The following is a 24,495-nucleotide window of genomic DNA, read 5'->3' as shown; positions in this document are numbered from 1 at the left end:
GAAGCTAGCTTACTTCTCCAGTGTTAACCCAGCTACCTTTCCTTCCTGTATGTGTGCTGATATTAGGACATTATCATGTGTAAGTCCTTCCTTCCATGTATCTTCTGCCTTGTACTATAAACTTCACATCCCTTCTGCTGAGGCAAACCTCTGCACAGTCCATTTTGCTGCTGTTCCCCATGCCTTTGCACATCCATACTCTACCTGGAAAGCACTTTCCTCCATAACTAACAGTCTTCCTTGCCTTATTTATTTCTGTTCAGCTTTCTAAAATCAGATTATATCAGTGATTTTAGATTGGTTTAGATATTCCATTTACAAAACCGTCTGTATTAGTTGTATTTTCTTTATAAGAATACTTTCAAAATAGTTTGTAGAAAATACACATTATCCTTTAATTCCCTTTTCTCTCAGATTTTTGTGGTATACTCATATAATTATTTGTCTCCTTCACTACTCTGAACCTCTTGAGGGTAGTGTCCATATCATCTTCAGTTTGTTTTTCTATTACCTTTGTGCCTCCACACCTGATAGAAACTAAATAAATGTTTAATTAATGATGAATGAGTTTCAGTTCCTGCATACAAAGAGTAAAACTGGGCCAGCGCCGCGGTTCACTAGGCTAATCCTCCGCCTTGCGGCGCTAGCACACCGGTTCTAGTCCCAGTCGGGGCGCTGGATTCTGTCCCGGTTGCCCCTCTTCCAGGCCAGCTCTCTGCTGTGGCCCGGGAATGCAGTGGAGGATGGCCCAAGTGCTTGGGCCCTGCACCCCATGGGAGACCAGGATAAGTACCTGGCTCTTGCCATCGGATCAGCGAGGTGCGCCGGCCGTGGCGGCCTTTGGAGGGTGAACCAACGGCAAAGGAAGACCTTTCTCTCTGTCTCTCTCTCTCACTGTCCACTCTGCCTGTCAAAAAAAAAAAAGTTAAACTGAATCTACAGAGGGTAAGTTTAAGAAGTTTTACATAAAATAAGAACTAAGGAAAACAGAAGTTGAATTAATGGTATCCTAAAAGTATGAGAGAGAAGTTGGTGTTATACCCTCAGACCATAGTTCTGCTTGCTTAAACCTGTTTTAAATGAATTTTTCAATTTTTTTTGCTGCCGTGTGTTTTTAGACCTTCATCAAGCAGTATTTGTGGAGAAAAGTAGTTCTAGCTTTGTTTTAAAGAATGAGCTATTTATAATAATAATGTAGTTTATGTTAAGAATTAAGAATCTAAAAAGAAAGAAAATTTATTCAGGTTCTATCATCTTTCACTTTAAGTAGCTTTGATAAGCTTACCAATTATTTTCAAATGTGTATGTCTCCTGACATTTTGAGTATGAGAACCACAGCTATGTTTAACTAATTTTTTCCCTTTAAGTTTCTTGGCTAAACAGCTAATATTTGAGTTGATTTTTTAAAAAATATTTCTTTATTTGAAAGGCAGAGTTACAAAGACAAAGAGAAAGAGAGAGGGAAAGACAGAGAGATCTCTTCAGTCCATTGGTTTGGTCCCCAAATGGCCACAATGGCCAGGGCTTGGCCAGGTTGAAGCCAGGAGTCAGGAGCTTCTTCCAGGTCTCCCACAAGGGTGTAGGGGCCTACGTACTTGGGCCATATTCTGCTACTTTCCCAGGCACGTTAGCAGGTAGCTGGAACAGAAATGAAGCAACCAGCATTCAAACTGGTGCCCACATGGGATGCCCACAAGCTGGCGGTAGCTTAAACTGCTACATCACAGTGCTGGCCCTATGTTGATTCTTTGGTGCATTTTGTTGTCCTGTTACATATTCTGATATGGCACACTACTGTAGTCATCCTATAATTATATTAGGTATATCATAAATACTAAGAAAAGTATTTATTCCAGTCATCAGTTTAATTTTGAACAACACCTTATCTGGACTTAAAATGCTATATCTTGAAAAAAATCTGTATATAAATTGTATAAGAATTGTGACATGCAGTAATGGCTTTTTGATGGCAGCAGGAATAAATTCTAGATGTTATTAAAAACTACTCATGTTCAAATTTCTGTCTTCTTTGAATTTATACCTTTCTGATAAGGATACCTTGTTTTAACCTGAAATAGATTTTTATGCCATTCTCTCAAAACAAATAAAAAGACCCCTGAATATATTGACACCCTGAGGGACCTCAAAAACAACTATTCTACTATTCTTTTTGGATGCTGTAACTGAATAGTGAAGTTTCATCTAGGCATTGCTGGAGGAACTTAAATTTTAGTTAAGAATGAAGTTGAGTAAAATACATATTGGCATATCTATACTTTTGAACTACATACTTATTAAACATAATCCATGATCATTCTTGGTTACTAAGTATTTCTGTAAGGTGCTCACACATACTTCTGTTTAACACTTTGAAAATAGGAATCTTTAATTGGAAAGCTTCTCATCTTTATATAAAAGATTACTGTTTTTCTATTTTTCCACACTGATGTCTATTATTCTAAAATGTAACTTTATTTTAACTTGTAGTGTTTGCAGAGAATATTTCCAAAATGGTGGGAAGAGAAAAGCACTTGAGAAAGATGAAAGAAGAGCTGTACTTGCTTCTAAGACCACTCCAGCCTTAAATACGCATGACTCTTCTAAACTTGAAGGTCATTTAACCAACCTCAGCTTTACAAACCCTGAATTTATAACTGAGTAAGTACATTTTTTTTTGCTTCAGTTATTAGCATTATTTGTTTAGTTGTGTTAATATAAAATAGTATAATGGTTTATAACAAGTAGTAGGCAATGAGTCAGAAATTAAAAAAATTTTAAAGCCATCTAGAAAATGCGTGGTTCTATAGCATGTGTTCTATAGCAAGAAAGAGTAGTTTATTAGATGTTATCGGAACCAGCATTGTGGCGCAATGAGTAAGCTGCCACCTGCAATGCCAGAATGCCATACCTGAGTGCCAGTTTGAGTCCTAGCTACTCTGCTTCCAATGCAGCTCCCCACTGTTATGCCTGAGAAAGCAGCAGCAAATTGCCCAAGTGCTAGGGTGCCTACCATCCACGTGGGAAACCAGGGTGGACTTCCAGCTCCTGACTGTGGCTTGTTTCATCCCTGCCTGCCCTTTGTGGCCATTTGGGGAGTGAACCAGTGGGTGAAAGATTCTCTCATTCCCCCTCTTCCCCTCTCCATCTCTCCCCCTCTTCTCCTTTCCCCCTCTCCCCTTCTCTCCCTCTCCCCCTCTCCTCCTCTTCCCCTGTCCCCCCTTCCTTCCCCTCCTCTCCCTGTCACTCTTCTTTCAAATAAAATGAATAAATGTTTCTTAGATGTTGTTAAGCTGTAGCAATCCACTAAGAAATTACAAATAAAAAATGAAATATTATTATGGATTAATAATCACTGTCTTGATTTTTATCTACTAAATACAGCATTTTTATGTACTTAGTAGATTTTCTGTTTGCTGCTGTTTTTTCCTGAGAATGAGTCATACTTTTCTGTTTTTTTTTTTCTGGTTTTTGGGTGTTGATAATTAATAGGTCTAAAAAACAGAAATCACAAGGCTCAGATGATTTTCCTGCTGATGCGGAAATCCACCAGACACCTGAGGAAAATATGATACCAATTCTGTATAATCTGTTCCTGAGAAAGAGAATCAAAGGGAAAATTTAACTCCTTCTATGAGGCCAGCTAATGTATTTTAAGACGCTGAACCATTCTTTTTCCAGTTGAATTAACATTGACATCCCAGCTGATTGTAGGAACATGGTTAGATAGTGACAGAATCCATATTTGGGGATTAAAGCTGTGCTTTTCTTGCTAGTGATGTAAACAAGCTAAGACCAATAAGAAACTGGAGAATCTTCTTCTGGATTTTTTAAAAATTATTTATTTGAAAGGCAGAGTGACACAGAGAGAAATCTTCCATCCCCTGGTTCACTCCACCAATTGGTCACCATGTCCTGGGCTGGGCCAGTCTGAAGCCAGGAGCCAGGAACTCCATATGGATCTCCCATGTTGGGTGGCCAGGGTTCCAGCGTCGGAGCCAGCCTCCACTGCTTTTCCAAGTATATTAGCAGAGCTGGATTGGAAGCAGAGCAGCTTGGACTCAAACCAGCACTCCCATGTAAGATGACAACATTGTGCTGGCAGTTTAACTTTCTGCACCACTCCAGCCACTTCTAGATTTTTTTTCTCTAAAGTGGGAATTTTTTTTTTTTTTTCAGAAAACAACCAACAACTAATAATTATAGAACTGTGCTTCAATTTGTAATTACTAAATTTGCCCTAAATTGCTTTACCTTTTTCCTTTTTCCCCAAGTTCATCAAATGATTATTATCAAGAAAGCAACAAACCTACTTTGTTTAAAGTTATTGTGGGCTAGTATTAGTTTTCTGCACATAGCATTTTATTGTTCAAAGTAAAGAAATTTAGAGGGTTTAGTGGCAAAGACTGTAGAGCTCAGACATAACCATACTTTTCTTTATGAGAAATAACATGATGGAAAGAATATTGCTGCATATACATTACTTTTTCATTAGACATTCAGTTATTTCCCTTTTCACAGTTATTGTCGCTCCCCCTCTTCGTGGAGGAACGACACTAAACCCTGCCTAGGCTTCATATCCGAGTCACGGCACCATTATGTCGCTCCCCCTCTTCGTGGAGGAACGACACAGGACCCTGCGCTGTTCTTTCGTCTGCTCGGCCCTCCCCGGGTTTGCTGCTGGTTCTTCCCGGGTTGGCTACTATCCCTTCCACCTCCGTGGAAGGGCAGTTCCCCCTGGCCACATTCCCCACTTCCGCAGGGGAGCGGCACACCGCCGGCCGGCTTTCTCGGGGGCTGCACGGGTGTTCCTTCAGCTAGATGTTCCCCATAGATGTTCCTGGTGCATGCCGTCTCTCTCCTCCTTTATAGTCCTCCTCCGCCAATCCTAACTCGGCTGCCCACACGCCGAGTACGCTGCTCTCCTCCAACCAGGAGCAAGTCCTACAGTTTATTAGTTGAACTGGAGGCAGCTGTGCGGAAGCTGTTTACTTCTCTCCCAGCGCCATATTGTGGGAGAGCAGATGCATAGAATAAGTCTTAATTCCAGTAACTCAGTCCAGTCCGGATTGCTCCCCACAAGTTATTTCATCTTAGCATTAAACATCTTGGGGCTTGATTTTCATGTCCTCAGGATTCCCAGATGTAGATTTCTGGTTTGAAAATATAAATGGCTATAGGTTCTGTTATAAATTATTGAATTCCTTTCCTGAAAGAAAATACTAATTTAATTACCTCAGTCAATGTAAGTGCCCTTCTTGCCAAAACTCAACTGCATTGAGTGTTCTTATTCTTTATTAACACAGTGGAATAAAATGGCATTTCATTGTGTTAATATGCACTTCTAGTAGGTACATAAGATAAAACAAGAAAAAATAAAATTTAGAAGAAGGGAACATAATATGGAATCTGTATAGTAAAATACATCTTATGAAATTCTAGTGCATGTTTTGGCAGAAATATGTATGCTGTCACCATCTGAGGATAACTCAAAAATTTTTAAGAAAAAGGAATTAAGTTTATTTTGGTTCCAACAATTTGAAATCTGTACATTTTTTCATAATAAACATTACCCATGAACTTTTTGAAGACCCTCATACTTTCAAAAATCCATGATAAATTTAAGTACTTCATCAGTCATAGGGTCATTCCTACAGATCCTGAACTTGACTGCAGAATCTTTTTCGATGCACTTTCGATGCAGAGTTAGAGAGAGAGAGAGAGAGAAAGGTCTTCCTTTTTCTGTTGGTTCACATCCCAAATGGCCAGCACAGCCGGCGCCCTGCGCCGATCCAAAGCCAGGAGCCAGGTGCTTCTCCTGGTCTCCCATGCGGATGCAGGGCCCAAGCACTTGGGCCATCCTCCACTGCACTCCCGGGCCTCAGCAGAGAGCTGGCCTGGAAGAGGGCAACTGGGACAGAATCCGGCGCCCCAACCGGGACTAAAACCTGGGGTGCTGGTGCCGCAGGCGGAGGATTAGCCTATTGAGCCGCGGCGCCGGCCTGCAGAATCTTTTTCAATACATCCCTCTAAGAAGCCATCCCTCTAAGAACCAGTTGGTCAGTATGAGAGAAGCTCACCTACTATTTATGCCCTTCACCTGTGTTATGCATAGGTGTACATTGTTGACTCCTGCTTCTTAACAAATGAGGCTGATCTGTGAATAGGATCTTTTTTTTTTTTTTTTAATTTCCTTTTTCTTTTTTGGAGAATTTTCTGTTTAAGTCATTTGTCCATGTAAGTATTGGGATGCTAAGTGTTTATCAATTTGTATGAGTTCTTTAATACTAAGGGTATTACTGGAAACATACAGTTATTAGAGTTGGGGCTTAACACATACTTCAAGAGTAAAAGAAAGGAAAGGTATAGGATAGCAAAATTCTGTTTTTATAATCATCTATTTGAAAGTTAATTGGTGGGAAAAACGAGGAAGGAATGGATAATGGCAGTAAACCCAAGAAAACTCTATAAAGAATATTAGATTATCATTGCCAATCCAAGAGTCTCATGCTAGGCCTTATCTTCATTCTGCCTTAGGATGTAAGATGTTGAACATGTTTTTTTTTTTTTTTTTTTTTTTTTTTTTTTGGCAGGCAGAGTGGACAGTGAGAGAGAGACAGAGAGAAAGGTCTTCCTTTGCCATTGGTTCACCCTCCAATGGCTGCCGCGGCTTGGTCTCCCATGAGGGTGCAGGGCCCAAGCACTTGGGCCATCCTCCACTGCACTCCCGGGCCTCAGCAGAGAGCTGGCCTGGAAGAGGGGTAACTGGGACAATCCGGCGCCCCGACTGGGACTAGAACCCGGGGTGCCGGCGCCGCAGGCAGAGGATTAGCCTATTGAGCCGTGGTGCTGGCTGGACATAGTCTTAAAGATTCGTGACAGAGAAATGGAATATAATGCATGCTAATAGATGATGTCTAATAAAACTTAATTAGACATAATAATGCTTCTTTTGCCGGTTCATTTTATAACAGTTGAAAAGTGGTTTTGAATAACTTTTTAAAATGTTCCTTGGCTTTGGTTTTCAAGTTTTATTTAACACTTTACTTCTGTTTGGTTTCGTTTCCTTTTTATTTTTGACTTTTTAAACATAAGGTTATCCTAGGGATCAGAAGATAATATGTGGTAAGGGAAGAAATAAAATATCTTTTTAGACATAATTCTGTATATAAATAAAAAAATTTTAATTATTTCAATAATGTTTTTGCTTTAAGTTTGAAATGCTTATATATACATATTATTTACAAAGGGTTATCCAAATGTGTATTTGAACCTGAAAATACAGTTCTTCATTTATTTTGTTGAACTAGAATAAGTTTGTTATTACAAATATCAGATCTGGAAGCTTAGTATCAATATATTGCATCACATGTAAAATAATGTATGATGTAATTTTAAAAATTGATTTCTGCTGTAGTGGTGCTTGTTACCAAATGCAAAATCAAGTTTGCCTTGCTTAAAACATTCATAAAGTAACTGTTTCCTTTCAAAACTATTTCTGTTTGTTTTATTGTTTATTTATTTGAAAGGCAATTAGATCTTCCATCCACTGGTTCACTCCCCAAATGGCCACAACCCCTGGGACTGGGCCAAGCCAAAACCAGGAGCCAGGAACTCTATCCAGGTCTCTGATGTGGGTGGCAGGGGCCCAAGCTCTTGGACCACCTTCCGCTGTCATCTCAGACACAGTAGTAGGGAACTGGATCAGAAGTGGAGCAGTCAGGACTTGAACTGGTACTCATGTGGAAGAATGCCTGTGTGACAGGCGGTGGCTTAACCTGTTTTGTTAACCTCTGAATTCAGTGAACATGTATGCATGGAACTTTTATGGCTTACTATTTAAAGCAAGCTGTTTTATTATTTTAGTAGCGGGAATTGAATCTGGTTTGATCTAATGGAGGGGGAAGGAAGCTAATTAGATTTACATGTAAAATAATAGATTATTTGGGAAATGTAATCTTAAATTTTATAAGTAACAAATTATTACTCTTTTTTAAAGATTTATTTTTGAAAGTCTAAGTTACAAAGAGGCGCAGAGAGAGAGAGAGATCCATTGATCTTGCACCTGCTGGTTCACTCCCCAAATGGCCACAACAGCCAGAGCTGGGCCAATCAGGAGCCAGGAGCTTCTTCCAGGTCTCCCACGTGGGTATTGGGGCCCAAGGACTTGGGCCATCCTCCACTGCTTTCCCAGGTGCATTAGCAGGGAGCTGGAAGTGGAGCAGCCAGGACTTGAACTGGTGCCCATATGGGATGCCCACACTGCAAGTAGTTGTTTTACCAGCTTTGCCACTGTGCTGGCCCCCAAATTATTACTGTTTAAATAGGTTACTTAGAGCGTGAATTCTTTCTTGAAATACTCACTTCATGAGGCTGGCAAAGTCACATTCTATTGTAGTATGGGGCTAATGATTCTTTAGTGTCTTTTGACAATCATCTTTTCCATCGGAGGATACTTTATAGAAAAATAGAAATTAAAAGTAAATTTAGGAGAAAAGAATTTATTTTTTAAATTTTATCTAAGGTACACAGATTTCATGTATTTCATATATACAGATTTAGGAGCATAGTGATACTTGCAGATTATCCTCTTTTCCACCTACATGCCCATCTCTCTTCCTCCTCCATCTCCTATTCCCACTCTTAATTTTTCTTTTCTGGTTAAGTCTATTAGGAGTTCTGTGTGCTTCTTGTACTTGGGTATCCCTTTCTTCCTCCAAGTTAGGGAAATTTTCTGTAATTGTTTCACTGAATAGGCCTTTTAATCCATTCTCTCCACTCTTTCAGGAACTCCTAAGATCTGTATGTTGGGTTGTTTGATAGTAACCCATAAATCTCCAATGCGGTTTTCAATTTTTCTAATTTCTTTTTAAACGTGGCTGAAAAATTTCTGGATTTATCTTCTAGCTCAGATACTCTTTCTCTGCCTCACCAAGTCTGTTGTTAAGGCTTTCCACTGTATTTTTTGACATATTGACTTCTTCATTTCTAATATTTCATTTTGTAAAGGAATCCACAGTGAACATCAGAGTTCAGAAAAATAATCAGCAACAGGATATGGATTAAGAAGATGTTCTTGTAATATTCTTGTATTAAAAAATTAAGAAGTCATTGACCTTGAGAAATACTCGTGCAGTGTTAAGGGTGGCAGCTAAATTTCAGTGATTTGAAGTTCAAGTGGAAGGTTTCTGGAATAATGATACTCTTAAGAAAACTGTGATAGTAAGTGGAAAGGTTAAGAGAGGATAATGGCGTGATGGAAATTCATTAGGTGTTCTACTCAACTGATAAGAGCAAGCATTTTATTTTGTACAAATAAGTCTATAAAGTAATTTTCTTATTTTAAGTAATCTAAGATGAAATCACATTTAATGCTAATACATCATTCATATAACTAAGGGCCAGAGAGTATGAATTGGTGAAACTCAAGGAAGAGGAGATGTATGTACATATCGGGTTGGATTGGTTGAAGAGCAGATTGTTTTAGTGCTGCAACATTAATCATCACCTCGTGGTATACTCACAAAGATCACATTCTGAGGACTGAGGATAATTCCAAAAGAAATATTTTGAAGTTTCTGCTCTTAATCCTTTTCCTTTGTAGATAAGTAATAAGCCTATAAATTTTAAAAGAAATTAAAAATCACTGTTTATAGAGAATGAATTTTGTAAATGCCATCTTGTTTAATTGAGTAAGTTAGTTTCTTGGCGTGAGACACAGAAAGCATTTGTTAATTTTATATGGGTTGTAGGAAAGTGATACTACTTAGTTATACTACTTTGCTGTTTTTTTTATCTGTTCCTTTTTTCCTTTTTTGTTGTTTTAGAAGGCTTTTATGTAATGAATATAAATTTCATAGATACAGGTTTTGGGAATATAATGATTCCCCCCCCTTCCCAACCTCCTACCCCAACTCCTGTACTACCTCCTACTCCCTCTCCCATCTCATTCTTCATTAAGATTCATTTTTAATTAACCATATATACAGAAGACCAGCTCTATACTAAGTAAAGATTTCAACAGTTTGCCCCCACACAGACACATACCAGGTATAAAGTTCAAACTGAGAGTAAGTTATTTCTCAGTACAACTCATTAAGGACAGAGGTGCTACATGGGGAATAAGTGCACAGTGACACCTGTTGTTGATTTAACAATTAACACTCTTATTTTTGACGTCAGTGACCACCCGAGGCTTTTGATAAGAGCTGCCAAGGCCATGGAAGCCTTTTGTGACCATAAACTCTGTTGGTATTTAGACAGGGCCAAATGTAAAGTGGTTCTCTCCACCCTTCAGAGAAAAATACCTCCTTCTTTGATGGCCCCTTTATTCCACTGGGGTCTCACAGAGATTCTTCATGCAGAACACTTTTTGCCACTCTGTCTTGGCTTTCCATTCCTGAAATGCTGTCGTGTACTTTTCAGCCAGAACCAAATGTCTTAGGGGCTGATTCTGAGGTTAGAGTGCTGTTTAGGGCATTTGTCATTCTATGAGTCTGCTGTGTGGGCTGCATCCCATGTTAGAACTTTGTCTCCTTTTTAATTCTATCTACTGTTATTACCAAATACTTGGTCTTATTTTGTGATCCCTTTGATACTTAATCCTATATATATGATCAGTACCACACTTAATATGATCCTTCTTCACATAAGGTTGCTTACTGGGGTTTGGAGAACCATGGCAAGTTTTTTGCTTTACCCTTAGAGGGTATAAGTCCATGGGAATGTGTGCTGAACTATACAGCCCCTCCCTCTCTCATTCCCTCTCATTTTTTTTTTTTTAAGATTTATTTATTTATTTTGAAAGTCAGAGTTACACAGAGAGAGGAGAGGCAGATAGAAAGAGAGGGACAGAGGTCTTCCATCTGCTGGTTCACTCCTCAATTGGCCGGAGTGGCCAGAGCTGTGCCGATCCGAAGCCAGGAGCCAGGTGCTTCTTGCCAGTCTTCCCTGCGGGTGCAGGGGCCCAGGGACTTGGACTATCTTCTACTGCTTTCCCAGGCCATAGCAAAGAGCTGGATTGGAAGAGGGGCAACTGGGACTCAAACTGGCGCCCATGTGGGATGCCAACACCACAGGTGGAGGATTAACCTACTGTGCCACGGCGCCAGCCCCTCCCTCATTTTTTACTGAGATCTATTTTCAGTTGAATTACTACAGCTATGATTAGTTCTATGTTAAGTAGAAAAAAATTAAAAAAAATTAAAAATGAAATAATAAACTTCCTCAACAGTCAAGACAGGGCAGTTCAAGTAGTTGGTTCTCATAGTGTGAATTTTACTTCTACAGGTTTCCTTTTAGGTTATCACAGATCAGGGAGAACATTTAGTATTTGTCCCTTTGGAACTGGTTTATTTCACTAAGTATGATGTTTTCCAATATGGAGGTGCAGATAACTCTTTAGTTGTTGATTTCATTTCCCTTGGGTAAATTCTGAGGAGTAGAATGGCTGAGTCATATGGTAGGATTATATTCAGATTTCTGGGGTATCTCCAAACTTTCTTCCATAGTGATTTTACCAGTTTGCATTCTCACCAACAGTGGATTAGGATACCTTTTTCCCCACATCCTTTTCAGCATTTGTTGTTTGTTGATTTCTGTATGAAAGCTATTCTAACTGGGGTGAGGTAAAGCTTCATTGTGGTTTTGATTTGCATTTCCCTGATGGCTAGTGATCCAGAGCATTTTTTCATGTGTCTGTTGGCCATTGGGACTGGATTGTTTGTTTTACTATTGTTGAGATTGATCACTTTTATATATTCTGGTTATTAATCCTTTATCAGTTGCTCCCAAACTGTTGCCTCTTTACTTGCCTGTTTTTTTTGTTTGTTTTGTTTTGTTTTTGCTATACAGATGCTTCTCAAGTTGTTGTAATCCCATTTGTTAATTTTGGTTTTTATTGCCTGTGCTTCTAGAGCCTTTCCCGGAACTCTTTGTCTGTGCCAATGTCTTGAATAATTTCCTCAGTGTTCTCTAGTTTTTGATGATATTGGGTCATAGATTTAGGTCTTTAATCCATTTTGAATGGGTTTTTGTGTAAGGTGTAAGGTAGGGTTCCTGCTTCATACTTCTGCATGTGGAAGTCCAGTTTTACCAGCACCATTTGTTGAAGAGCATGTCCTTGCACCAAGGAAAGGTTTTAGCTCCTTGGTCAAATGTAAGTTGGTTGTAGATGCTTGGATTGATACCTGGCATATCTATTCAGTTCCATTGGTCTGTCCATCTGTTTTTGTACCAGTACCAGCCTGTTTTGGTTATAAGTGCCTTGTGGTATGCCTTGAAATCTGGTATTGTGATGCCTCTGGCTTTGTTTCTGTTGTATAAGATTGCTTTAACTATCCAAGGTCTCTTGTGTTTCCAAATGAATTTCAGCATAGTTTTTTCTAGATCTGAGAAGAATGACTTTGGTATTTTAATCGATATTGCATTGAATCTGTAAATTACTTTCAGAAGAGTGGGAATTTTAATAATATGGATTCTTCTGATCCATGAACATGGAAATTTTTTTCCATATTTTTGTGGAATTTTTGTAATTCTTGTTGTAGAGATCTTTGACATACTTGGTTAAATTTATTCCAAGGTATTTACTGTTTTTTGTAGCTATTTTGACTGGGATTGACCTTAGAAGTTCTTTCTCAGCTGTGGCATTGTCTGTGTATACAAAGGCTGTTGTTTTTTGTGTGTTAATTTTATATCCTGCTGTTTCATCAAACTTTTCCATGAGTTCCAGTAGTCTCCTAGTGGAGTCTTTTGGGTCCCTTATATTTATATCGTCATATCATCTGCAAATAAGGATAGTTTGACTTCATCCTTATCAATTTAAATCCCTTTGATTTCTTTTTCTTGCCTGATGGCTCTGGCTAAAACTTCCAGGACTATGTTGAATAGCAGTGGTGAGAGTTGGCATCCTTGTCTGGTTCTGGATCTCAGTGGGAATGCTTCAAACTTTATAATGGTATCTTTCTAGTTCCTTGATGTAGGCACCTATTGTTATAAATTTTCTTCTCAAGTCTGCTTTTGCTGTATCCCACAAATTTTGGTGTGTTGTATTGTCCTCTGTTTCCAGAAATTTTTTTATTTTTCTTTTGATTTCTTTTATGAACCACTGTTCATTCAGTAACATGTTGTTCATTCTTCATGTGTTTGTATATGACGTAGATTCTTGAGTCATTGATTTCCAGCTTCATTGACATGTCTGAGAAGATGAATGGTATGACTTTGATTTTTTTTTTTAATTTGCTGAGACTTGCTTTATGGCCTAGCATGTGGTCAATCCTAGATAAGAGTTCTATATACTGGAGAGAAATATATGTACTATTTTCTGTAGGGTTCAGATAGGTCTGTTTGGTATATGGTATCAATTAACTGTTGTTTCCTTTTGATTTTCTGTCTCATTGATCTGTCCAGCTCCCTTTAAATCCTTTAACATTTCTTTTAAATAGCCAGGTGCCCTGTAATTAGGTGCATATACATTTATAATAGTCACATCATCTTGTTGAATTGATCCTTTGATTGTTATATAGTTTCCTTCTTTGTCTCTCTTAATGGATTTTGTGTTTTAGTCTGTTTTATCTGATATTAGGATGGCCACACCAGCTCTTTTTTGGTTTCTGTTAGCATGGATTATCTTTTGACATCCTTTCAGTTTCAGTCTGTGTGCATCTTTGTTTCAAGATGTTTTTCTTGTAGGCAGCAATAGATGAGTTTTCTTTTTTAATCCATTCAGCCAATCTGTGTCTTTTAACTGTGGTTTTGCGACAGTTTACATTCAGTGTGACTATTGTCAAGAGCCGACTTTGCCCTGCCATGTTTCCTTAAATTGTTCTGTTTATGTACTTTGGATTTTTTTTTTTTTTTTTTTTTGACAGGCAGAGTGGACAGTGAGAGAGAGACAGAGAGAAAGGTCTTCCTTTGCTGTTGGTTCACCCTCCAATGGCCGCTGCGGCTAGCGCACTGTGGCCAGCGCACCGTGCTGATCCAATGGCAGGATCCAGGTACTTCTCCTGGTCTCCCATGGGGTGCAGGGCCCAAGCACTTGGGCCATCCTCCACTGCACTCCCTGGCCACAGTAGAGAGCTGGCCTGGAAGAGGGGCAACCGGGACAGAATCCGGTGCCACAGGTAGAGGATTAGCCTATTGAGCTGCGGTGCTGGCCGGATTTTATTTATTCTTTTGCTAGGTCATTATCTGCTTTCATCTTCTTTTGTAGTGATATTCCTTTCTGTGTTTCTCTGTGTAGCACATCTTTGAGCATTCTTTGTAGGGCTGGGTGAGTTACACATTCTTTCAATTTCTGTTTGTGTGGACAATCCTTATTTCTCTTTTATTCATAAAACAGTTCTGCCAGGTACAGTATTCTGGGTTGAGTATTTTTCTCTTAGGGCTTGGTATACGTTTTGCTATTCTCTGTAGGGTTTGTCTCCCTTGCACACGCCCATCAATTGCAGGAGCCACTTCACAACACCCTCCCACCCAGGAACGAGGATCACAATATTTCAGAGTAATTTCCCTCCACCGCCACGCAGGCTTTACAACGGGCTTAAGTTCTAAACATTGAAATCCCCAGCTCCTATCACATACCAGAGCCCGGCACATGACTCTGGGGTGAGTCTAATTGGGTTTCCTCTGAATGTGATTTGTCGTTTCTCTCATGCACATTTTAGTACCTTTTCTTTATGTGTTATTGAGGAGAGCTTTGCCACTGTGTGTCTAGGTGAGGGTATTTTCTGTTCCTGTAGATTGGGAGTTCTGTGTACTTTTTGTACTTGGACGTCTCTTTCTCTCTCCAGATTCTCTGTTGTTATTTCATTAAGAAGGCCGGCTAATCCTTTCTCTGTTTCGACACCTTCTGGAATTCCTAGGATCCATATGTTGGGTCATTTGATAGAATCTTGCAGATCTCCGTGTTTAATTTTCTGATTTCTTCTTGTGTTTGGTCTCAGTGTGTTATTTCCAGAAATTTGTCTTCTGGTTCTGATATTCTTTCTACTGTTTCATTTATTCTAATATTGAGGATTTCCACTGTATTTTTTATTTGATCTATTGAATTCTTCATATCTAGTATTTTATTCTGACTTCTCTTCGAGATCTCAGTTTCTTGGGAACTCTTTTCATTTAGATCATGAATTTGATTCTTATTGGTTGTATGTAATCTGATGATTAATTTTCTGAGTTCTGTTTCTGGCATATCCTCGATTTCTTCTTCTTCACCTTCTATTACTGAAGAGGAGATGTAGTGTTCCTTTGTGGGGTTCATACTGTCTTCCCTAGTCTTATTAAAGTTTTTCCCTTTGTTTCTCAGCATTTCTGATTGCTTTTATCTTTAACATGTGTCTTGGTGCTTGTGGCGAGATTTCCCTCTGCTATGAGCTGCTTTTTGTCTTCGTTGCCAGTGCAAACACACAGCCCTCCTTCTGAGAGTCCTGCTGACTTCTGGATGGTGATGGGGGCAGATAGGAGAGCTCTGGTATGTGGTAGGAGCTAGGGATTTAAGCCTGTTGTAAAGCCTGCATGGTGGTGAAGGGAAATTACTCTGAAATATTGTGGTCCTCGTTCCTGGGTGGGAGGGTGTTTGGAAGTGGCTCCTGCAATTGATGGGCGTGTGCACAGGAGGCAAATGTGGTAGCACTCTGTTTACATTCGGAGATGTAAACAGACAATTTGGCTTCTCCCTGCCGGCTGCAGATCCGGTTGTGGGGAGAGGGGAGACGGGAGATGTGGATGGACAGGGGTGTGCCCAACTTCTCCGTCTGTTCCCCTAGTCTTCCCATTTGGAACTTCAAACAGTTTGTCCGGTTCTCCCACCTGCTGCTAACTGCAGCTCCGTGGACTCACAACCTCGAATCTCACTGGATTTGCTGGAGGGAGGGGGGTGACGTCAGTCTCCCCGTTCGGCTTCTCCACTGTACCTCTGCCACACTTCTATCACTCTTTGCTACTTATGTGTGGAACTGCCCAGTCTGCTAGACTCCTGGGCTTCTCCATGTGACACTCTCACAGCTCTGTTGCCAATCTGTATCCCCTTTCCTTATTAATTGTTTTCCCCCTGTGACTTGGAATGTCCAGTTGGTATACCACCATCTTGGCCCTCTGCCCTCGCTGCTGTTTTCTTAATCACTTGCACTTTGATAAGCACACTTTATTCTTCACAGCATTTTGAGCTAAAAATCAAAATTATTCCTGTGATAACTGCCAAGGGCCATTTGGATATCTATAACATCATTTGTGGGGCGTACAGAATTATCAACTTAAAAATGATCCTGCTATAAATTTATTGAATTTCACATCCTGCCTGCTGTTGCAGTGCCAGATCAAAATGATTTCACAGGACTTACACAGCCTGTAGACCAGACAATCCCTACCCCTGCCCTTTAGCATAATATGAAGCAAGATAAATCCCTATAAAGTTACAGGTGGCATAATTTATACTTAGTTCCTCAACTTCATATTTCTGTATTACCCTTGGCAGTTTGCAAGTGTAAAATATTCCTAGAGACCTTAATTTTCTTATGATTTGCTTTTTTTTTTTTTTTTTTTTTTGACAGGCAGAGTTAGAAAAGTCTTCCTTTTTCTGTTGGTTCACCCCTCAAATGGCTGCTACAGCCGGCGCGCTGCGCTGATCTGAAGCCAGGAGCCAGGTGCTTCCTCCTGGTCTCCCATGCGGGTGCAGGGCCCAAGCACTTGGGCCATGCTCCACTGCCTTCCTGGGCCACAGCAGAGAGCTGGACTGGAAGAGGAGCAACCAGGACAGAATCTGGCGCCCCAACTGGGACTAGAACCCGGGGTGCAGGTGGAGAATTAGCCAAGTGAGCCGCGGCGCCAGCCATATTTTGCTTTTAAACATTAATAATATCTGATAGACAAACTACTGATTAGTGTGAAAGATGATCTGTTGCTTTTCAGCACCATTATTCCATGTCTCATGATTTATATATCTGGGGACATTATTTATGGAAATTTTGATACAAATCATTTTACTATAATAAGGAAAAAGAAACTATTCACAGATTAACTTCAGTTAGACTCTGGGTATACTAAGTGGCATCAGACCATAAGTTCTTATGTATAGGAGTTCTTTTTTTGTACTTACATATGGAGAGAAGTTCTGATAAGATGACTGACTAAAGGAACAGGGCACACTTCCTCCCACAAAGGTGGATCAAAAACTAACAGTTACTATTTAGATAGCATATTAGGAAGGAGTTTAAGGATATAGTGCTGATCAAAGAAAATGTGGAACACGGAGACCCTGGGTGATGAAGTGCCTTGTATTGACTGGCCCGTTACCCTAGTCTAGACTAGTTTGAACCTGGGAAAATCCTCCTATGACAGGAAAGTGGTAAAACAGCCCATATTGGCACCATGAACACCTGAAGTTTTTGCAGCTGGAGGATCTTAGGCTTAGTCAGGGAGTATTCACCATTGCAGCACTTCACAGTGGAACCAGTTTACTTTATGTGTTTGCTTCTCCTACCCAGGTTGCTGCTGGTTGCCCAAGCCCATCTACATCCCACTCCACCACTGTACCTCACCCCCAGGCAGCCTGCAGAGACTCATCGATTGTACAGTTTGAGCTATGCCACATCTTTATACCCACTAGAGTGACTGTACCCTTGCACCATTCCCAGGGACTAACATGCACTCATTGCATAAACCATGCCTCATGTACCAGGGCCTGCAAGAGTGACCCCAGCCCTGTGCTGTCCCCAGAGACAGAGTATATCATAGAGGTGCTCTACCCTCACTGCCGTAGAATCTGCACTTCATCTGCCTAGGGAGGCCCACCAGTGCATATCCCGTGGAGACTGACAAGCATTGTGCTCCTTTGATGTGTGTAGTACCACATCAGCCCAGGCATACTGCATGCACACATTGTGCAGTCCATAGAAAATGACAAATATGTTTTTGTCATCATGTGTATGCACATGTCTACACACCTTTCTGAGCCCACTGAAGTAGCCACAGAACATACCTCTCCAACTACAGTGTGCACCATAACAGCCTGGGCCATTTGGGTATCCTCACCCTTTGTGACATGGAGACAGATGGGCTCCTATTCCTACTGCCGTACATACCTTACCCAAAGTCAGTGATTACAACTGAAGGAACTATAGGGAAACTACAATGCAGCATCCATCTGGAAGCAAAACCGAAATAGTCTAGCAAACTGAAAGCCAAAGATACATCTTTACAAAGAAAGGCTTTTACTAGAAAAGCAACCTTTTAAATGTGATAGAGAAAACTGATCTTCCAGATATACATATATCAATGTAGAGGCACAATAAGTATAAAAAACCAAGGCATCATGTTGCCTCCAAAGGAACATAGCTCACTCTTTAGCAACAAACCTCAAAGAAATAAAAGAACATTAAAGAAATGCATGATAACGAATTCAAAAGAATAATTATAAAGATAGTTAGTAAGATACCAGAGAAAACATACAGGTAGTTTAGTGAAAGTAGGAAAATAGTTCATGATATGAATAAGAAATTCAACAAAGAGATATAAAGATTTTGAAAAAGAATCAAACAAAAGTCTTAGAAATGAAGAACTTAATGAGACAAAAAAAATAATGAAAGCTTCAGCCACAAACTACATCAAATAAACAAAAAAAAACTGAACATGTAGACAAACCTTTTGTAACATCATAGACCGAAGAAAGAGAAAATAGCCTTTAAAATATTTCACATACCACTAAGTGAACAAATATTCAAAATTGCAGGCTTCAAGAAGGTGAAGAAAAGGGAAAAGATACGGAAAACCTCTGCAATAAAATAGTAGCTGAAAATTTTCCCAGTTTTAGGAAAGATATGGGTACTCAGGTGCAGGAGGCCCATAGGACCTTAAATAAATACAGCCTGAAAAGTCTTCATTGAAGCATATCATTATAATCAAGCTGAAAAAAAGTACATAACAAAGAATTCTGAGAATTGCAAAAGTCCCAAAGGAACCCTCACTAAACTAACAGCAGATGTCTTTACAGAAACCCTACAGGCCAGGAAGGAATAGGATTACACATTCCAAGTTCTTAAAGAAAAAGCTGCCAACCAAGAATACTATACCCAGCAGAGCTGTCCTTTAGAAATGAGGTAGAAAAAAAGCCTTTCCAAAACAGGCTAAAAACAGGGAGTTCATTATCACCAGACCAACACTGCAAAAATATACTTAAAGGAATTCAACATCCAGAAGTGAAATAAATGTTACTAGCAAGGAAACATGTTTAGATATAAAACTTACTAGAATCAGACTTAATCAACACAGTATACCACAAAGATGCCCAATAAAAGAGGAAGAAAAGAATGAAAGTCAGTCACACTACTCAGATTTATAAAATGACAATACTAATTCTTTGTGTATCAGTAACCTTAAATATAAATGAATAACTTCACAAATTTATAAGATACAAACTAGGGGAGAAAAAGCCATTGTAATCCATATACTGTACTTTGGAAATTTATATTTACTAAATAAAAGTTAAAAAAAAGATACAAACTGGCTGAATGTATCAAAAAGCAAGAGCTTAAAACTTACTTTAATAAAGACGCATATACTTAATTAGAAAAGATGGGAAAAGATAACCCATGCAAGCAAAAACAAAACTGAGCAGAAATAGCTATACATGATAAAATAGACTTTGAGAAAAACTGTAAAATAGAGATAAGGTCTGTATATGTAATCAAGAGATTAACTCAACAGGAAGACACAACAGTTGTAAATATGTGTGCATAAAATGCCAGAACACCAAATTATATAAAACAAGTGTTATTAGATCTTAAGGGAAATTCTCCAATACAGTAATAGTAGGGGACATCAACACACATTTTCATCACCGAACAGATCACCTAAAGAAAAAAGGAATCAAAGAAATATCAGTTAAACTAAACCATACTATAGGCCAAAGGGACTAACAGATTTACAAGACATTTCTTTCTTTTTTTTTTTTTTTTCAAAACAACTTCAGGCACATTCTTTTATTTATTTGAAAGTTATAGTTACACAGAGAGGGAACGAGGGGAAGAGAGAGAAAGGTCTTCTATCTTCTTGTTCACTCCCCAGATGGCCACAACAGCTGAAGCTGTGCCGATCGGAAGCCAGGAGCCAGGCGCTTCCTCTAGGTCTTTCCATGCAGATGCAGGGGCCCAAGGACTGGGACCATCCTCTACTTCTTTCCCAGGCCATAGCAGAGAGCCGGATCGGAATTGGAGCAGCAGAGACTCGAACCTGCGCCCATTAGGATGCTGGCACAGCAGGCAGCGGCTTTACCCTCTGCACCACAGCACTGGCCCCATTTACAGAACATTTCATCCAAAAGCTATGAATACATACTCTTTGCATCAGCAAATCAAATATTCTCTAGAATAGGCCATATATTATGCCAAAAACAAGTTCAACAAATGCAAAAATAAAAATTGAAATCATGTGTATATTTTTCTGAATACAATAGAATAAAACTAGAAATAACACAAACCAAATATTATACAAATACATGGGCACTGACAAAAACATGCTACTGAACAAACAAACATGCTATTGAACAAACAGTGAAATTAAAAGAAATTTTTAAACTTCCTGAACAAAAAAGGAAATAAAACGTCGAAATTTGTGAAATACAGGAAAAGCAGTACTAGGCAGGAAGTTTATAACATAAAGCACCTACATTTTAAAAATTGACAGGTTTAAAATATCTTATTGATTTACCTCAAGGACCTAAAACAAGTCACCAAGATAACAGTAGAAATAAATGACATTAAAAAAATTAAAAGATGAAAAGTTAGGCTTTTAAAAATGTTATTTCATTTGTGATGTCTCTCTGATGAAAACAAAATCCTCTTGTTTTTAATAATTTAAAATACATAATATGTTGTTACCTGTAGTCACCCTATTATACAGTAAAACACCCAAATTTTTTGCTCCTAAGTATAACTTAGTACCTGTTAACCAAACTGTGTTAGCATTCTTCCACCCTATTGCTTTTCTCAAAATCTCTGTTAATCCCCAGTAACTTGGATATTAGGTTTTTTTTTGTTTTTTTTTTTTTTTTTTTTTGGACAGGCAGAGTGGACAGTGAGAGAGACAGAGAGAAAGGTCTTCCTTTGCCGTTGGTTCACCCTCCAATGGCCTCCGCGGCCGTCGCACTGAGGCCGTCGCACCGCGCTGATCCGATGGCAGGAGCCAGGTACTTATCCTGGTCTCCCATGGGGTGCAGGGCCCAAGGACTTGGGCCATCCTCCACTGCCCTCCCGGGCCACAGCAGAGAGCTGGCCTGGAAGAGGGGCAACCGGGCCAGAAACAGAATTCTGACCAACTCTTGGCTTCACTGTGGAGGGACCACAGAAACCATCCATAAACTCCTGTATATTTACTTGCACTTTAGTTTTCTTCCCCCAAGCCTTTTTTTTTTTTTTATTGATTGATTGATTTGAAAGGCAGAGTTACAGAGAGAGAAAGGGAGAGGCAGAGAGAATCTTCCATCCATTGGTTCACTTCCCAAATAGCCGCAATAGCCAGAGCTGAGTTGGTCCAAAGCTGGGAACTAGAAGCTTCTTCTAGGTCTCCCATGTGGGTGCCAGGGGCCCAAGCACTTGGGCCATCTTCTGCTATTTCCCGAGGCAGGGAGCTGGATTGGAACGGAGCAGCTGGGACTCAAACTGGCACCCAAATGAGATACCGGTGCCACAGGCTGTCGCTTTACGCACTACACCACAGCACCGGGCACCCCCAATTATTCCATGTTATCCTGCCTGAGACTGGTGGAAGAATGGGGTGGGAAGCCCTGTGGCCACCAATCCCACAGTGCTAGTTCATGCCAAGACCAACTCAGCATGAGAGGACCGACGCCCATATTTTCATAGGCTACCTGCCATTGAGGAGGACTTGTGGTCCCAAACTGTTGCAATCAGCTACAGGTGCTGCTGGCCAATCAACTGGGGTTCTGAGCATCCACGTGCCACTGAGGTGGGTCCTCAGTGGCTCCATCTGCATTAACCAGCCTAAGGACAGGAAAGGTGAGGATTGTGAAGATTAGGTTTTCCTAGTTCCACACTCAATTCCAACACAGTCTTGTGTTTGCTTTCTGCCTGAATCCCAAGTAACTTGATTCTTGTTCCTTTCTGTCAGCATGAGATTGGGGAATGACTGGTAGAGGCTGCCTTGGCTTCCCTGGCTGACACTAAATTGGCACACATCAGGTTCTAAAAGCTACACAGGGTGCATGTTAGGCCCACAAGCGGTTGGCAGTGATGGAAACCAAAGCCAGAGTTTGACCAACTTGGGTATACAACTGGCCTAGAGGTTCCATCTGTGAGCACTGGCATGAAGAGAGGCCTTGGGGCTTTGTATGGTGCTGGCTGTCACTGTGGCAGTCTTCACACTGAAGTCCAAAGCAGAGTCGTGGGCATACTTTCCTATCCTACTTCCCAGGTACTAGAACCTTACTTCACTGTCTGCCCAAGGTTGGATAAAGAAGGTCCCGAGCCTGGGGAAAGGTCTGTGGGGTCCTCTCCAGTGCTTGGTTCCACTGTTTCAGGCCAGTACTGCTACAGAGGGTAATCAGCAATGGCGTGCATATACAGGAAAAAACATGAACCTCAGTTTTTAAGTATTTTCATCTTGTATTTAACAGTTTTCTTATTTTGCTTACAATCTCATTCTTTTGAGAAAGTGTGGTGACAACATTGTTTGAAAGCATTTTCAGAGGAAGGAAAAAACATGTAAGAAAAACAAGGATAAATATGAAGACTGATACTAGTTGTAAAACAAAGAGAAGTACAGAATTCTTCTATGATGTACTTTTCAGGCCTGTACAGGATCTATAGTTTGGGACCTGTGGTAGAGACTTGGAATTGAGTGTTGTGGCCTTCTGAACCTTCCAACATGGATGTTATAGGGCAGATGCTACTTAAAAACATAGAACAGGAGCTAGACATTTGTAATCAACAGCCGCCTTCTTGGGTTTCAGCCCACTTCATTCCTGACCTCTTTTGTTTCAACAGGCAGCAGCTGTTACAGCCACAGGCGGCTGGCTGTCCACTGAGCTTCATTCCTCTCTTTGATTCTCTGTGCTTCATTTGGCCCAGGGAAACTAGCAAGCCCTTTCTCTGCCCTAAGCCATTCATCTGCCAGAGTTATGGCTGGCTTCCTTATTTAGTTACAGTGTTGGAAAAATTCAGAGTTAGTTCCCTGTACCAAATTTTATTATGTTTATGCTATGATTCTTCCTTGTTATAAGATTTATTTATTTATTCAAAAGGCAGAATGACAAAGAGGGTGAAACAAAGATCCTACACATGGCCACAACAGCCATGTCTGGGCCAGGCCAAAGCTGGAAGCCAGGAACTCCATCCTGGTCTCCCATGCAGGTAATAGGGGCCCAAATACGTGGATCATCTTCTGCTGTTTTGTGGAGTGGTCTGGACTGCAGGCGGTACACTCATATGGGATGCTACTGTCACAGGCTATGTAACCCACAGCGCCATTAACACCAGCCCCTACTATAGTTTATTTTAGTAGTAATAGCCAAATTCGTAGTATTAGGTAGCTATCTTAAGAATTATATAGACATTTAATCTCAAATCATTGCATCCATTTAGTACTATGTACTTTTTATATTTGTTTCCCATTCTTTTTCGATGTAGCTGCCTATTTAGAAAGGTATGTAAATAATTCATTAAGCATTTCATTTATATAGCAATAGCTTAAATTATGTTTCTGCTGTATAAATTTAAGGACAGTAACTTTGTTTTGTTCCTCACTCTTTTGTCAAAACCTATTGAATGGGTTATTGTGGTACAGAGGGTTTAGCTGCCACTTTCAACATAGGCACCCTATATCACAGTGCTAGTTTGAGGCCTAGAAACCCTACTTCCACTCCCAATCCAGTTCCTTGTTAATGTGCTTAAGTTTCTGCAACCCATGTAGGAGACACATGGAGTGCCTACCTCCTGGCTTTAGTATATCCGAGCTGTTGACAGTCATTTGTGCAGCGAGATCTCTGTCTCTCCCTGTCATTCAGCCTTTTAAATAAACCTTAAACTTAAAAACAATCCTGTGGAATATCTAGCGCATAAATTATATTTGAATAAATGGAAGAAAGACAATGGACATTGTTGAATAATATAGGAAGCTTCCATGTATTTCTGTAATACAGAAAGTTTAAGCATAATTGTTTTATGTCTCGAGAATGCCATGTTTTATAATTAAGAGTATAGTCTTAAGAGCTAAACCAATGACAAAATGTGAACCTCAGGTAGAAACTGTCTTTGAAATACAGAAGTTAAAAAAAAAAGAACTATGTACGGTGAAGAATCTTAGCCATCTCAATTCTTCCCCACCTATGTTCTCTATAAAGTAGTGGTTTTGGACTTTAAATAAGTATTATCCCCTGTGTTTCTATCTAAACAAGCATTGATAGTGGTCACATAACAGAACTTTTATCTCACTTTAAAAAAAAAAAAGGTTTATTTATTATTTGAAAGGCAGAGTTGGGGTGGGAGGAGGACT

General features: G+C 39.8%; 1 protein-coding gene across 8 annotated transcripts in view; it reads left to right on the top strand.

Annotated features, from left to right (window-relative positions):
• SAMTOR (S-adenosylmethionine sensor upstream of mTORC1) overlaps nt 1–24,495 on the top strand; it is a 223,074-nt gene that overhangs the window by 129,426 nt on the left and 69,153 nt on the right. For 5 of the 8 annotated variants that reach the window (XM_089328519.1, XM_089328524.1, XM_002712013.6 and 2 more), the window contains exon 3: nt 2,488–2,658. The exons of 1 other annotated variant lie outside the window; for it this stretch is intronic. In XM_089328519.1, the coding sequence (XP_089184645.1) occupies nt 2,488–2,658 (171 nt within the window). Of the gene's footprint in view, nt 1–2,487; nt 2,659–2,951; nt 3,698–17,474; nt 19,596–24,495 lie in introns of those variants that run through there. 2 more of the 8 variants (XM_089328523.1, XM_089328520.1) reach the window with 2 other exon arrangements.

The sequence above is a fragment of the Oryctolagus cuniculus genome, chromosome 3 (assembly GCF_051225735.1).
Source record: "Oryctolagus cuniculus isolate XC-2025 breed Fujian yellow rabbit chromosome 3, ASM5122573v1, whole genome shotgun sequence".
NCBI classification, from domain to species: Eukaryota; Metazoa; Chordata; class Mammalia; order Lagomorpha; family Leporidae; genus Oryctolagus; species Oryctolagus cuniculus.
This window is presented reverse-complemented; position numbering and strand designations above follow the sequence as displayed.